Source organism: Carassius carassius, chromosome 38 (assembly GCF_963082965.1).
Source record: "Carassius carassius chromosome 38, fCarCar2.1, whole genome shotgun sequence".
NCBI lineage: Eukaryota > Metazoa > Chordata > Actinopteri > Cypriniformes > Cyprinidae > Carassius > Carassius carassius.
In genome coordinates this window covers 29,259,354-29,276,007 of record NC_081792.1, presented here as the reverse complement: position 1 = coordinate 29,276,007, position 16,654 = coordinate 29,259,354, and the positions used below count along the sequence as shown (strand labels likewise).

Here is a 16,654-nt window from a genome sequence, read left to right as displayed (position 1 = left end):
GTGTGAATCTGTTAAAGTGTAATTTATTTCGGTGATGCTCCGCTGTATTTTCAGCATCATTCCTCCAGTCTTCAGTGTCACATGATCTTCAGAAATCATTTTTAACATGTTTGTAAATTGAGTCACTTTTGATCAATTTAATGCATCCTTGACGGATAAAAGTAATAAAAAAAAATAATTATAATTACTGACCCGAAACTTTTATATGGTGGTGTTTTACAAAGGCTCTCATTCAAAAATGTTTTTAAAAATAAGGCATAAAAAGAAATAAATAATAATTACTATTAATATTTTTTCATATCAAAATAATGCATTATATATACGTAGCTCTTAGAAGAGATGAGATATATAAAATATAAGAAATCAAACATAAATAAAATATATTATTACTACTACTACTAGTAGTATATATAAATTATTTCTGGCATTAATTTAAGTTAAAAGTTTAGTAGTTTCAAATGTGTCCTGCAGCACCATCTGGTGGCTGAACTGAACTACTGCGGCAGCATCTGTCACCTTCATCTGTGGACTCGTGATGGGCGAACCGAATCTTTTGAGTCAATTGAACAAATTGCTTTGCCAAATGATTCACTGTTTCGAAACGACTCCTGCTGGTCAGAACTGTGTGAATGCAACAAAAAACTCAAGCCAGGCGTGCATAAAAACACCTTTTACGAACCAATTGCATGTTTTATCGCAATAATAGTATATTAAATGCAATTAACTAATTATTTAATACCATTAAATAAGAAGTGTCTCTATAATATGTGTTTTTATTCATTTGCAGGGCTTGTTTTGTTTGTGGAGTTTAACGGGCCAGTAAAAACCATTAGTTAATACTATTCATTCAAATTATACATCCGTCTAAATGTCTGAAATCACGTGACTTTGGCGGTTTGATTCGCGCTCCGAATCTTAGTTCGACTGAATCAAATGAATCACAAAGGATTCGAAGCTTCATTAACCAGTGCTTCTGCTAGCTTGGACTGTGATTTCATCTTAATCTAAACAGATCAAACAATTTCAACATACTGTAATTCATAAAATAATTTACAGCAGTACAAATCATAGTATAGATTAAAATCTCGCTTATTAAAAGCGGTTACAATACAATTTTAAATGATATACGCAATAAAGCTGGCATTTTCAGTAACCTGTAAAAGGAATCACTATCAAACACAAAAACCAAACACAAGTGAAATACAACATATTTTTTATTATTGTATTATAATGATAAATGTCCATCTGAAGGGGAAAAAAAGGAGAATACAACAAGAAATCAGGAATAAACTGTAATATCAATGATAAAATATGTACAAGAGGAGTATAGCATTTATTAACACAATCTTTCCAAACTCTCTCTATACAACCAAAGGGTTAAAAGTACGTCCCATCGTGATGTCACCGTCCGCTCATCCAATCACATCGCATCAACATTCCCTTTCGAATACTCTGTTGTTTCCGGTAAGCACATCAATCGATCAGTGACCAAATAATCAAATCGCGTTAATTAATAGCACTTAAGTATCTCCAGTAGCCGAGTTCCCATCTCTGACCAGCAGGTGGTGCAAACTAATCTCTCCCGCGCGACTAGTATCTCAAATATTGGTTAATCTTCACTGTTAGCTTCGCAAGTTAATATACACTGTATTCTGGTTCATAAATAGATTGTTGATCAATACTTTAAAACTATACAAACTGAGATTCTTTCTTATATATCTAAAATTAATACGCACCAAAATGAACGAAATCAGAAAATATATTTACTAGTACGAAAACACGCACGCGGTTCCCTTTCAACGTCCCAAATCAGCCGTCTGTGCACGAGCTTAACGTCAAGCGCGCCTCGGATTTAAAAGGAATAGAATGGAAAAAAAAAAGTGAAACACTGCAGGAAATGTAAAAGAGCAGCTCAGACATTCATCGCGGTGTTTTTACGGAGAAAGTCATGGAAAGACGTTTTCGCAATGGAATATATTTATATGTATATATAATTCTAACTTTCAAACTCACAATTAAAATATAAACTCAGATTTCTGAGAAAAAAAAGTCTTAATTGTGAGGTTTTAACTTGTGAGATGTAAATTCACAATTCAGATTTTTTTCGCAGAATTGCGAGTTTTGTTGCAATTATGAGTTTAATATATATTCTTAATATAGAAAACGAAGAATTGCAGGATATAATTTCGCAATTTTCCACGCAACTCTAAATTACATCATGCAATTCTGATTTTTATTCTTAGAATTTCGATTTTACATTTTACAATTCACAGAAAAAAAAAATCAAATGGTAATTGCGAATTTTTTATCTCGCAATTCGAATATAAACTATGTCTGAGAACAAAAAAGTCAGAATTAATGATACAAACTCAGAATTTTTGAAAATTCACAAAAGTTTTTTTTTTTGGCCATAGAATAGTAATAATAAAAAATTTAAGAGGTAATTGCGACTTATGGCGATTTAATCGCAATTCCGTTTTTAACTTCCGCAACAGATTTTTTTTCCCGCGTTTTATCTCACGATTTTTTAGATCTCACAACCTGAATGCCCAAATTGTTTGATATAAACAAAAAATTCAGATAAAAAGTCGTAATAACATTAAAAAAAAAATGTGGCAGAAAAAAAAACTCGCGATTACTTTATTTCTTCGTGTTTGTCTAAACTAGTCCTTTATCAACATTTGGTAGAGAAGCGAACTCGCGACACTTTTCACAGCCCTGAATCAAACACACAAACACTTCGCTCGACTTGTAGTGCTCATGTTATCAGTTAAAAGCAAACAGTTCCCAATAAAAGCAGACCCACACACACACACACACACACACACACACACACACACACACACAGACAGTTCAAGTAATCACAGACAAATTCAAATAAACCAGAAGAGTTTTAAATAAAAATCCTCGACCTGCAGGAACCTCGGGTTTCGGTCTGTTTGCCACCATAAAATGATAAAAAACATTAGTATCCGCTTCAAAAGATCACATATAAAATAGATTTCAAATAATTTTCACCTAAAAGAGAAGGGATGAGTGAGCGATGTGATGTTAGATGAAGGTATTTAACTACAACCGCTCGTCCCTTCCTGAAGCTAAATCCTAATGCATTTGGCATTACAGGCAAAACAAGGCCTTAAAAATAAATAAACATACAGATCTCAGACAAATATAGACTTCTGAATCGTTGTACTGTTATGAGTACAGCTCGTCAAAAACTGCAACACTATTATAAGACTTTCGCGCATTATCACTTTGACGAAGTTCAACGAATATTCAGAAACGGCTCTAAATCTAGTCAAATGATTGAGATTTTGTCTCAACATCACTGCGTTGAGATGACTTCACAGAATAGACGGGTTCGACTGCAAACCCTCAGGAGAAACTGCAGGATTATGCCTAAAATAACAGCTTAGATATTTAACGTAGCACTGAATCGAGACGTACGTCCTGATGGCGAACATCATCCAGGATGTATTTCACCACAAAATCATTATGAAGAAAGTCAAGCCGGTTTTCAGATGCAATAGTTTGTTTAACGTTCTGACATTTTATAAACACTCACAATGCAAAAAAAAAAAAAAAAAAAAGGCTTTACTTTCTCGTTTTTAGGGTGAAATGAGCCGGCGATGCAGGATTTGTATTTGAACACAAACATATAGAAATTTAGTACTTTGTCTGAGCTGCAAGAGTTATTTTTATGTTATATTATGTACAATTCGATTTAGACATGAGAAGCATTCAATTTGAGTCTTTTAATTCAATGCATTTCGTCCGTTTTGGTTTAGGATTTTGACCTTGCTTGAGAAACTTAACCGAGCTCAACTTTCCATCCGAATAATATGATGCATTTAATGAGTTTAAAACATCGACGGGGTTCTTTTCCCTCGAGGAGAATCCACGTTTTGAAACAAAAGGCACGTCGTTTTAAAAGGAGCGAACGCTAGACGGGAAAACCAGAGATGGAGGAGGAGAAGAGAAACTCAAGGAGAACTAAAACTAAAGAAGTGTGGGAAGCACCCAACTTCCTGTGAGGCTGAACGGAGATGTTCCTCCGTGTGTGTTGACTTCCCCTCGAGCACCCAGGCCTGCCTGGTTCATCAGAGCAGAGGTCACGGTCTCGGCCTTCAGGCCTCACCGCGCAGGAGTTTGTGGAGGCAGTTTCGGTCGGAGGTTGAAGGTCATACGAAGACTTTGGCGAGGGCGTCGGCTCCCGCGCTGCCGATGTAGCACTTGGTGGGATGGAACGCCACGTCGTTGATGGACTCGTCGAACTTCTTCCTGTGAGCCGTGAACTCCTGGATGCACGTCTTGCTCTCCATGTTCCAGAGACGCACCGAGCAGTCGTGACCTGAGACACAATCAACATCCGCTCATCGAACAGACATTACAAAACAGTAAAACATTTCAGAAATATATACATTAACTCTTTTTAAAATGATAATTGAAATATAAACCACCAGTAGATGGCGTGGAGTCACTGTGTTAATGAGTGATTCATTCAATTGATTTGTTCAAACGGCTGATTCATTCAGAAATGAAGCAATTGACCATCTTGATGAATGAGTCACTGATTGATTCACTCACTCAATTCGTTCAAATAACAGATTTATACATTTTATGAATGTGTCTCTGAATCACTGACTCACTCGATTTGTTCAAATATGTAGATTAATTAAAAGATGAAGTAAGTGAGTGTTTTTATGAATGAGTTACTGAATCATTGACTCACTCGATTCATTCAAACAGCTGATTCATGAGCCAGTGACTGTCTTTACGAATGAGTCTCTGAATCATTGACTCACTCGATTCATTCAAACAGCTGATTCATGAGCCAGTGACTGTCTTTACGAATGAGTCATTGAATCACTGACTCAGCCAATTTGTTCAAAAACATGGATTCATTCATGACTACATTTATGAATGAGTCACTGAATCATTGACTCACTCGATTCATTCAAACAGCTGATTCATGAGCCAGTGACTGTCTTTACGAATGTGTCATTGAATCATTGACTCACTCGATTCATTCAAACAGCTGATTCATGAGCCAGTGACTGTCTTTACGAATGAGTAATTGAATCACTGATTCAGCCAATTTGTTCAAAAACATGGATTCATTCATGACTACATTTATGAATGAGTCACTGAATCATTGACTCACTCGATTCATTCAAACAGCTGATTCATGAGCCAGTGACTGTCTTTACGAATGAGTCACTGATTCATTCACTCACTCAATTCGTTCAAATAGCAGATTTATGTTTTACGAATGAGTCATTGAATCACTGACTCAGCCAATTTGTTCAAAAACATGGATTCATTCATGACTACATTTATGAATGAGTCACTGAATCATTACATTTACAGTTATGTATTTCGCAGATGCTTTTATCCAAAGCGTGTTTGGTTTACTTTGACCTATTTATGAGCCATTTATGACCTGATAAAAGAACACCATTACAAGTGTTTGCATTAATGTGTGTAGAGTAAAGCTGATGTTGTGGAGTACTTACTACCAGACATCAGATAGAGACCGTTGGGATCCACCGCAAGACTGGTGACCGCATCCAGATGAGCCACCATCGAGTGAATCAACTTGCCTGAGAAGAAACAGAAACACATATTAATACAATAATAATGTTTTTTAAGTCTCTTTTATGTTTTGGGTCTTATATGTTTTTTTTCTGTTTTTATAAAAGAAATTAATACTAATATATACATCAAAGATGCATTAAATTGATCAAATGTGACAGTTAAGGCATTTAGAATGTTACAAAAGATTTCTATTTCAAATAAATGCGGTTCTTTTGAACTTTCTGTTCATCTGTGAATCCTGAAAAAAATCCACAAAAATATTGTGCAGCACGACTTGATAATAATCAATGAAGAAACATTTCTTGAGCGGCATATCTGAAGATCATGTGACACTGAAGACTGGAGGAATGATGCTGAAAATACAGCGGAGCATCACAGAAATAAATTACACTTTAACACAGATTCACACAGAAAACAGATGATTTACATTACAATAATATTTCACAATTTAATACTATATTTTTGATCAAATAAACGCAGCCGTGCTGAGCAGAGAAAATCTTACTGTGTATAAGTGTGTATTATATACATATAAAATTGTCATGTATATAAAAATGCTAATAAGAATCAACATAAAAACAAAAACAAGACTAATAATCCAATCAATGGTTGAAATAGTCACCTGTGTTGTTGTCGTAGAAGCGGATGTGTCGGTCCTCCTGTGCTGTGATGCTGATGGGAAGCGTCGGGTGACTGAGCACTTTATTAATCTGACACGGTGCATCTGAACATCAAACACATCAACGTCAGAGAGCATCATGGGACTTCTCCATTCTATTATGATAAAGGTGGTGAAGGTGAAGTACCGGGTTCTCCGGCCGCTTGCGACTCGAGCTCCAGCACCAGCTGTCGTGTCTCCATGTTGAAGATCCCCGTCCGGCCGTTAGTGAAGGATGTGACCATGTGAGCCGGATCACTGCAGACCAGATCCACCGACGACGGGACGCCCAGCTCTGGACAACAGAAGGACATCAGTCATTCTCACAGCTGAAATCACCTGGACATAATAATCATGAACAACCAAACAATTCCTAAACTTAATTCAAGTTAAAAAAAATAAGTTATTTCATTTTATGTGCAGTAAATTGTCTTTTTTGTTTTTGTTTGGTAAGACTATTATTTTGGGGTTTGTTCATCAAATTTTTTTTTAACTAGTTAATTGATTTATTATATATATATATATATATATATATAGTTTTTTTTTTTGGGGGGGGGGGGGGGGGGGCATGCACAGCTCCTAAAAAAACATGCCTGTAGGTGTTCATCCCAAAAAAAAACAAAAACAAAACAACAACATTGTAACAAGTAAAACATTATTTAAATGAATAGTTAAATGTTTCAATTAATTAATTAAATGGTTTGCATCTGTAGCACGCCAAAAAAAAAAACATTTTATTTTTGAGGTCTATTTCAATGCTAAAATTTTTTTTTTTAATAAAATACAAATATAAAAAATGTTTGTACTGTGAATACAGTCAGAGAGACAATGCTGAAATAATCTAACCATCCTCATTAAGTAATAAAACACCAAAAAGGATCATTCAATCATAAAAAAATAAAATACAATGAAATCAATTTTGTAAACTGATGTGCGTTAAAACATTCTTTAGGTAAGACTCATTGTGGAGGTCAACATGAAAGACAGTAAAAAAACTAAAACTAAATATTACAAATTATATATCAAAATATTACATATAAAAATCTATATATCTATATATAAACATATATATATATATATATATACATACATACACACACACATATATATAAACCAATAAAAAAACTGAAATAAAAAAAATGTAAACCTAAATAGTAATATTTAAAAAACTCCTAAAAACGTAAATACTGATATAAAAATAAACAAATAAAAAAATGATATACTGTAAACACTGTTTAACTTTAATTTATATATCTTTTTTTACAAAAGCACATACAATTACAACAACAACAAAAAAAACTAAATTTAATTGAAAACAAAGTATTGAAATAAAATCTAATTTAAAATATGAACAATCCCCTAAATCATTAAGGAATAAAATCCTTCATTCATAAAAAAACCCCAAATTAAAATAAAATAAATTTTGTAAACTGATTTTAAGACTCATTTTGGAGTCACTTCATTATGAATGACCGTAAAACAAACAAAATATTACAAATGGTAAATTAAAATATTAAATAAAATCTTTTTTTGTAAACTGCCATGTGGTCTCATTCTATAAGACTGTTATATTTGGGTTGCTAAAATAAAAGTTACAACATCTTTGTATACAGATGTGTGGTAAATCATTCTTTACACAAACTAAAGCTCCTGCGGTGTAAAGTGCTGTGTGTTTGTGTGCGCAGTACCTCTGTCCTGGTTGAAGACGGCGATGGCGGGTGCAGTATCTGCTGCGCTCCAGAGCCTCACCGTCCCATCAGCAGAACACGACAGCAGTCTGTGATGAGACGAGCTGTACACCAAACCCCAGACTGCATCTGTGTGTCCGGAGAGAGCCCCCCGCAGCACCGACGGCTCTACAGCAGACACAGACACACACCATCACACACACACACACACACACACAGAGACTCACTGACGTCTGCAGAGGGACAGGGACGCACCATACGAGTCGTACGGATCAATGTTGGGGCTCGGTGTGTTCCAGCACTGGATGGACGCGTCCAGACCGCCGCTGAAACACTGCTCACCGCTGGAGCTCATCACCACACACAGAACCGGACCCCTGACACCAGACCAGACAGAAACCACATCACACAGCTGCTGGTTTATCCTGCTAAAGAGATCTGAACCTGATTCACACACACCTGTGAGCTCTGAACGTGTAGATGGGCTCCACATCCAGAGCAGCGCACCTGAAACAACAACAACAACCCGTCACACTCACCCACAAGATATTATCATCAGCTGACACATCTCTGAAATAAAGATGAAAGGACAAATCTCTATTTTTCATTTATTGTAAGCTGAGGCACCGCGATTACGAACTACTGAAACAGAAATAAAAACAAATGAAACATAAATAGTACTATTAAAATAAATAGCTGAATTTAAAATAAGCACTAAAATTTCTAACTGAAAAAAAAAAAAATAAAATGATATAAAAACAATCTAAACCTAAATAGTGATATATATATATATATATATAAAAACTGAAATAACAAAAACTAAACCTAAATATTAATTTTTAAAAACAAAATTTAAAAACGGATAAAAACGCTGAAGTAACCTAAAAAGTAATATAAAAATCTGAAATAAAAACAAATTAAATGGAAATATTTAAAAACATTAATAAAAAACTAAAAATAAATTAAATTGAAAATGATAAAAACCTTAAATAAAATGCAAAAAAAAAAAAAAAAACTAAATAGCGATATATATAAAAAAATAAAAAAAAAACTGAAAAAAGTAACTTAAATAATAGTATATTCAGTATAAAGTGAAATAAAAAAATTTAACCTAAATTTAATATATATATAAAATCTATTAAAAACCTGAAAACAGAATTCTTTTTTTTACTTAAATAGTAATATTTAAAAAAACTAATATAAAGTAAACTAATACTGAAATAAAAACAAATTCACTAATGAAAAACTGAAATACTGTAAATATGAATGTTTAAATTCAATATATAAATTTTTTTTTTATTATTACAAAAGCACATAAAAACAACAACAACAACAACAACAACAACAAAATTAAAAACGAAATTTAAATGAAAACAAAGTATAGATATAAAATCTAGTTTAAAATATGAATCAAACTCCTAATAAAGAGACTCTCACTTCTTGGCCGGAGCAGTTTTCTGCAGGTTCCACATCTTGAGCGTGTGATCTTCAGACGCGGTGATCAGAACCGGCTCGACGGGGTGAAACACAAGACCGCGGATCGAATCGAAGTGGTTCCTGAGCGTGAACTTGGGGTTCCACGTCTTCCGCAGGGCGTCTTTATTATTAGTGATCTGAGAAAAGCAGGAAATATTCACAAATACAGTACATTTACACTGAAATTAATACCAGCAATAATTTCACCATCAATTTCTGACTATTTGATCAGATTATGTGTATTATATATATATATATATATATATATATGTAAATCAGCACACCACAGCTGCAAACATAAATTCACTTAATTAAAATATTAATAATTTTTTGCTTAAATGGTTTTGGCTGAGCACCACGGACGATTAGAGTTAACTACAATTACAACTAAAACCATAAAACTTAAACATGAACTAAAATAAAATAAAATATCATCTAACCGCTTTCATTATGATTAATTATAAACATCATCAATCTGGTAAAATTTAACATTTTTAACTAACTAACAATGATCCCATAAACCCATTACAATAAACGTTTCAACTTAGTTTTGTCTTTATTTATGAGAAACCAAATAAAAACACAATAGCAAGAGAACTAAAATTTAATGATAATATTTTGAAATATTTTATTATTATATTTTAGTTTTCATTTTATTTTTTAATTAAATGTAATTATTTTTTTTATTTACTTTTTAAATATTTAATTTGTACTCATTTTGTTGTTAGCTTTTAATTCTTTTTATAATTTATTTTTTTAAGTATTTCAATAAAAATAAGAACTCTCGCCTTTGCAACAATCAAATCTATTTAATTAAATTTTAGTGTTTATTTAAACAAATTAAAATGAGAGTGGAAATTATAAAAAAAAAATACGATATGCATCATGAAATTTACATATATTTCATTTTCATTTTATTGTTTATTTTTACAGGGACAATGCACAATTAAAAGTAATTGCACCAGAATTAGCTAAAAGCTAGTTTACATCTGCTGTCCCTGGGCAGGTAAACAAATAAAATGACATACAATACATACACACCACATACATATATACAATATATATTATAAAAATAATAAAACCTATAAAAGCATCTAAAGGATACTAAAATAACAGTTTTTTCTTGATATTTTGATTATATATTCAGTTTTTATATTTTATTTTTATTTTAGTACTTCAACTTTAAACAAAAGTCAGAGCTGTTGCTATGGCAACTACCTGAAATGAATAAAGTGTCAGTTTTGTCCCGTTCCTGTGTATTTGGTTTCAGTATCGGGAGTGTGTTTATGGTGTGTGGACTCACGTCGTAGGACAGATTCTCGGCCTCGTTGGCCACGGTGAGTCCGGCCAGATCTCCGAGACCCAGCTCGCTCTCCAGCGTCTCATCCGTCCCCATGATGAAGGACTTTCCCGAGGACGGGGGGAACGTCAGCGCTTCCACTGTGAAACACACACACAGGTCAGCACACAGCAGCGGCTGCAGACGGCCGAGCCGGAGCCGGAGCCGGAGCCGGAGCCTCACACATACCCTCATCGGTGCGTCCCAGTGGGGGGTCACTGAGACGGGGCATGCTGGGACGGACCGGAGGAGCCACCGGCGGCTGGATGGACGACAGATCCTCCGCGTCTCGCAGGTTAGCTAACATATCCTGCAGCTTACAGCGGTTCGGCCCTGAAACACACAACAACAACCACACTTCATCTGCTTCTGCAGAGAGAAACGAACCCAGGCCAGATTCAGCCCACCTTCCACTAAGACTTTTATTTTTAACATTTTTAATAAGTAAAAAGAAGCATTTCTCTTTCTATGCTTTACTAGACCAGAGATGCACAACTTTTTTGAAACGAAGAGCTAAAAATCTATTGAGTTGACACAAAAGTAAACATTGCACATATCAAATTATAGCAAAATGTATAATTTCTTTTTAATAATTTAAAAAATTTAAATTGCAATTTTCACTAAATTTTTGCAAAATTGAAAAAAACAAATTCACTTTATTTTACAAAAGTACAAAAAAAGTAAATTAGAAATAGAGATACAGTATGCTGAATTTATTGCTGTCTAAATCAGAATTTTTGCCATTTTCTACCTTTAGATAATATATTATATATAAAAATGACACTTTTTTTTTTTTTTTACAATTTACCAAAAATGTAAATATTTATGTATATTTTGAATAATCTTTTTAATCAAATTCACTTACGTCACAAAAAAATAAAATAAAAAGTAAAACAAAATTGTATTAGAAATGAAGATAAATTGTTTTAATTGCTGTTTTAATTAGAATTTTATCTCCCAATCCAGGAGAAAATCAGATACTAAACACTGCTAAATAACATTTTTATATTACTATTTTATATTCAAATTTATTAAATTAAAAATTTTAAATTATTAAACAAATTTAAATAGCTTTTAGACTTGAAATACTGTTCTAGTTTTTGTTAAGATTTTTAAATTAGACTTTTTTATAAGGTTTTAGTAATTTTATTGTGTTTTAGTAATTTTTTTAATTCAATTTAAATGTAAGTTTATTACAAGTTAAAATAAAAAGCAAAATTATATGGAAGGCATTTTCTGCCAAATTTAAATAAATAAATGAAATGATTAAAATTAAAACCAGATGAACTATTTCATTACAGAAAACTGTACGCAAAATATGTGACAAAATTGAGAATGAAATTAAATGATTTCATTTTCACGGTGACATAACCTGTCAAATTGAAAATAAAATGCAATTGGTGATTTCACATTTCATTTTCAATACAGTCTCGAGGCAAGACTGTCAATATTAAAATGAAAAGCAAACGTGAAAAAGAAACTACACATACAGTTTTTGAAAAAGCTCTTTATTAACGCTCACGCAATAATAGTGACACAATTCAAATTTAAATGTAAATTTTACTTGTCATTTTAATTCCTCTTTTATTTCACTGTTTTCATTTTCAAAGACAACCTGCATGCAAATTATATGTTAATGAGTGGGTGTGGCTCAATTACGTTGTTACGTGGAGGAGCTATAATGGCGGTTATGGCCAGTATAGCAGCAGAATTAAACCAGCTAGCAAACATTTCGGATGATAATGACTTCATTTTGCTACGAGTTGAATCTATCTTGGATAGGGGTGCTCCGATCACGATCGGCCGATCGTTATGCGCATCTCGTCAGTAAAGCCAGTTCTCTAACCAGCGGTTAATTCCATCAGGTGCGTGATTTCACATAGAGCAGCTGTTACTACACAGAGCCATTGTTAACTGAGAAGATGCGCAAATCCACGTTTATTGGCGCATCTTCTCAGTTAACAATGGCTCTGTGTAGTAACAGCTGCTCTATGTGAAATCACGCACCTGATGGAATTAACCGCTGGTTAGAGAACTGGCTTTACTGACGAGATGCGCATAACGATCGGCCGATCGTGATCGGAGCACCCCTATCCAAGATAGATTCAACTCGTAGCAAAATGAAGTCATTATCATCCGAAATGTTTGCTAGCTGGTTTAATTCTGCTGCTATACTGGCCATAACCGCCATTATAGCTCCTCCACGTAACAACGTAATTGAGCCACACCCACTCATTAACATATAATTTGCATGCAGGTTGTCTTTGAAAATGAAAACAGTGAAATAAAAGAGGAATTAAAATGACAAGTAAAATTTACATTTAAATTTGAATTGTGTCACTATTATTGCGTGAGCGTTAATAAAGAGCTTTGTTAAAACTGTATGTGTAGTTTCTTTTTCACGTTTGCTTTTCATTTTAATATTGACAGTCTTGCCTCGAGACTGTATTGAAAATGAAATGTGAAATCACCAATTGCATTTTATTTTTCAATTTGACAGGTTATGTCACCGTGAAAATGAAATCATTTAATTTCATTCTCAATTTTGTCACATATTTTGCGTACAGTTTTCTGTAATGAAATAGTTCATCTGGTTTTAATTTTAATCATTTCATTTATTTATTTAAATTTGGCAGAAAATGCCTTCCATAAAATTAGACCAGCATTTTTTATTTTCAATTAACATGTATTTTATTTGAAGCAGTGTAAATGGTTTTTATGGTTTTTTAAAAAAAAAAATTTAATTTACTTAACTATAATAACTCTGATCAAAGGTCATCAAAGGTCAACTCTGGGCATCTCTGGTCTAGGCTCTGAGTTCAGCTTTAACTGTGCTTTCATGGTCTAGGAGGACTGTTTTCTGATGGAGGGATTGAATACACGACTAAATCAGAATGAAATGACAGAAATGAAGTACTGTAATAAAAATCAGTGAGGAAAAACTAAAGAGTGGTCATTGAAAAAGTAAGCAGCAATCGCTGATGTCCCATCTGAACATTCTTACAGTGGAAGCAGGGAAGGGGCGGGGCCTGATTTATACACACGCCCCCATTCACGGAGGGGGAGGAGCAAACAAGCCACACCCCTCTCAGAGCGCCAGCAGAAATGCAAAGGGAGCAACAGAAGTAAGCAGCTGAAGAGCAAAATGAAGAAGGGGAAAAGAAACGATAGATGCAGCTGGCTCCTAAAAGAAACAGAACAACACAGGAGCGGATGACAGGACAGTGTGTCTGTGAACGGACTGAAGATTGAAGAGAAACTAGTGATAAACCAATATATCAGGCCAAATAAACGAGCGATTATGACATGATCAGAATCACCCCATAACTTTGACAGAAATGGCCTTCAGACCAATTGGTTTGCATTTTTTAAATATTTTATATAAATACATAATTTTTTTTTTTTAAATATGAATATTATGATGAGAATTAGAATTTATTTTGAATAAAGATAAAAGAAACTAAGGACCACACTGTAAGTAAAGGAAGTTTTAAATCAAACAAAGATGGGACAGGAAAACAATATTTCAGTCTGTCTGCTTCAAAGTGCCAATTTTTATAAACTTCATTTTAAAGTAATTTTTTGTAAATTTCAGAGGGAAAACTGCAATTTAAAAACAGAAATAAATGTGAAAATTGCACATGCACCATTTTTCTCTTCTTCAGTGCATCAGTGGTTGAAAGCAGATATCGGTTGAGCACTAGAAGAAATAAAAGAGTGAAGAAAGCAAGAGGTTCCTGTCCCACTTACTCTTCACCCCTTTCTTGCCCTTGCGCTCCTTCTTGTACTGTTCCTTGAGTTTAGAGATCAGACCCTCATCCACATCCCAGGACTCAGACGAGGGGCTCTGCGCTTCCTTCTCTACACGGAGGAGGGAGGAAGACACGTTACACGCTACACGCCTGACTCAGATGTGCACTGAACATGACATGGAGATCTGGCCTAATCGGACACACACCGATTAAAGTCGTTTCAGCTTGCTGAGTTTATTGCTCTCTAAATCAGGAGAATTTCAGCTGTTTTCTACCTCAATCCAGGAGAAAACCAGATGATAAACACTGCTATACAGGAAGTCGGCATCTGTTGGTGTTTTTAGCAGGAAGAGAGCGGACTCTCACCCCAGTCGGAGGACGGCGCTTCGGACGAGCCCTCCATGTCCTCACTGTTGGCCAGGAAGTCGAATCCCTTCAGAACCTCGTCTGTGTCCAAGTCATCGCTCATGTCAGCTGAGGAAGAGGAGGGAGACGGAGACACCTTCCTCCTCACCATCTAGGACAGGAAGAGGACGTGTGAGCGAGGGCAGATGGTGTAACTCACATGTGAACAATAACTCACGGTGGAGAGGTCCACGACGCTCTTGTTCTGTCCCTCGCTGTCTTCATCCTCGTCTTCATCGCTGAACTCTGCGGCGGCTTTCTCGATGAACTTGAAGGCTTCCAGCACCGAGGTGGAGTCCGTCATCTCCGCTTTACTGTGGGTCCAATCCACAAACACAGAGTTCAGACAGAGAGACAGAAGAGCATCGGTCATCACACTCGCATTTCACAGACACACACAAAGAATGATGTGTCTTTAGTGAGCTCAACTAACAAACTAATAAATTAAAGCAATAAATCTAACAGATGCGGATATATCTTCAGGGAGTTTAAAATAAAATTGTAAATAAAAGAAAAAAGATAACAGAGGTCGATATGTCTTCAGGGAGTTAAAACAATAAAAATTAAATTAAATTAAATAATAAAGGTAACAGAGGCTGATCTTCAGGGAGTTAAATAAACAAACAAACAAATAAATAAATTAAAGCAATGAAGCTAACAGATTCAGATATATCTTCAGGGAGATAAAAAATAAAATAAAATAAAAAATAAAAATAAATAAATAAATTTAAAATAAAATAAAATAAATAAATAAAATAAAAAAGGTAACAGAGGCCCATATATCTTCAGGGAGTTAAAACAATAAAAAAATAAAAAAATAAATAATAATAATAATAATAAAAAGGTAACAGAGGCTGATCTTCAGGGAGTTAAATAAACAAACAAACAAACAAACAAATAAATAAAAGCAATGAAGCTAACAGATTCTGATATATCTTCAGGGAGATAAAATAAATAAATAAATAAATAAATAAATAAATAAATAAATAAATAAATAAATAAATATAAATAAATAAATAAAAAAGGTAACAGAGGCCCATATATCTTCAGGGAGTTAAAACAATAAAAAAATAAAAAAATAAATAATAATAATAATAATAAAAAGGTAACAGAGGCTGATCTTCAGGGAGTTAAATAAACAAACAAACAAACAAATAAATAAAAGCAATGAAGCTAACAGATTCTGATATATCTTCAGGGAGATAAAATAAATAAATAAATAAATAAATAAATAAATAAATACATAAATAAATAATATAAATAAATAAATAAAAAAGGTAACAGAGGCCCATATATATTCAGGGAGTTTAAAATAAAATAATAAATAAAATAAAGGTAACAGAGGCTGATCTTCAGATAGTTAAATAAATAAGCAAACAAATAAATGAAGAACAGCTAACAGATGCTGATATATCTTTAGGGAGATTTAAAATAAATAAATATATAAATGAAATGAAAACGTAACAGAGGCTATATATACAGATATATATAGATGTACAGATATAAATTAGATATATATACAGATATATCAGGGAGTTTAAAAAAATGTTTTTAACTAAAATAAAATAAAGCTAAAAGATGAGTTAAAAAGGGAGTTAAAAAAAAAATATTCAGGGAATTTAAAATAAGATAAAATAAATTAAAATCAAAATCAAAAACAAATACAGGTAACAGAAGGTTGATACATCTTAAAGGAGTTTATTAAAATAAAATAAATTAAAAAAGAACTCAAATAAAA

At 33.5% G+C, this 16,654-nt stretch overlaps 1 protein-coding gene across 2 annotated transcripts in view; it reads right to left on the bottom strand.

The window, feature by feature from the left end:
• Positions 1-3,649: 3,649 nt before the first annotated feature.
• Positions 3,650-16,654, bottom strand: part of strn (striatin, calmodulin binding protein) — a 42,773-nt gene continuing 29,768 nt past the window's right edge. Inside the window, exons 6-18 of one of the 2 annotated variants that reach the window (XM_059529965.1) lie at positions 15,095-15,230; positions 14,878-15,028; positions 14,510-14,620; positions 10,949-11,092; positions 10,724-10,860; positions 9,382-9,557; positions 8,404-8,451; positions 8,200-8,321; positions 7,945-8,112; positions 6,405-6,551; positions 6,221-6,322; positions 5,517-5,603; positions 3,650-4,351 (exon numbers count right to left, since the gene is read on the bottom strand). In XM_059529965.1, the coding sequence (XP_059385948.1) occupies positions 4,182-4,351; positions 5,517-5,603; positions 6,221-6,322; positions 6,405-6,551; positions 7,945-8,112; positions 8,200-8,321; positions 8,404-8,451; positions 9,382-9,557; positions 10,724-10,860; positions 10,949-11,092; positions 14,510-14,620; positions 14,878-15,028; positions 15,095-15,230 (1,699 nt within the window). In that variant the 3' untranslated portion in view covers positions 3,650-4,181. The remainder of the gene's footprint in view (positions 4,352-5,516; positions 5,604-6,220; positions 6,323-6,404; positions 6,552-7,944; positions 8,113-8,199; positions 8,322-8,403; positions 8,452-9,381; positions 9,558-10,723; positions 10,861-10,948; positions 11,093-14,509; positions 14,621-14,877; positions 15,029-15,094; positions 15,231-16,654) is intronic. The other variant, XM_059529966.1, reaches the window with a different exon arrangement.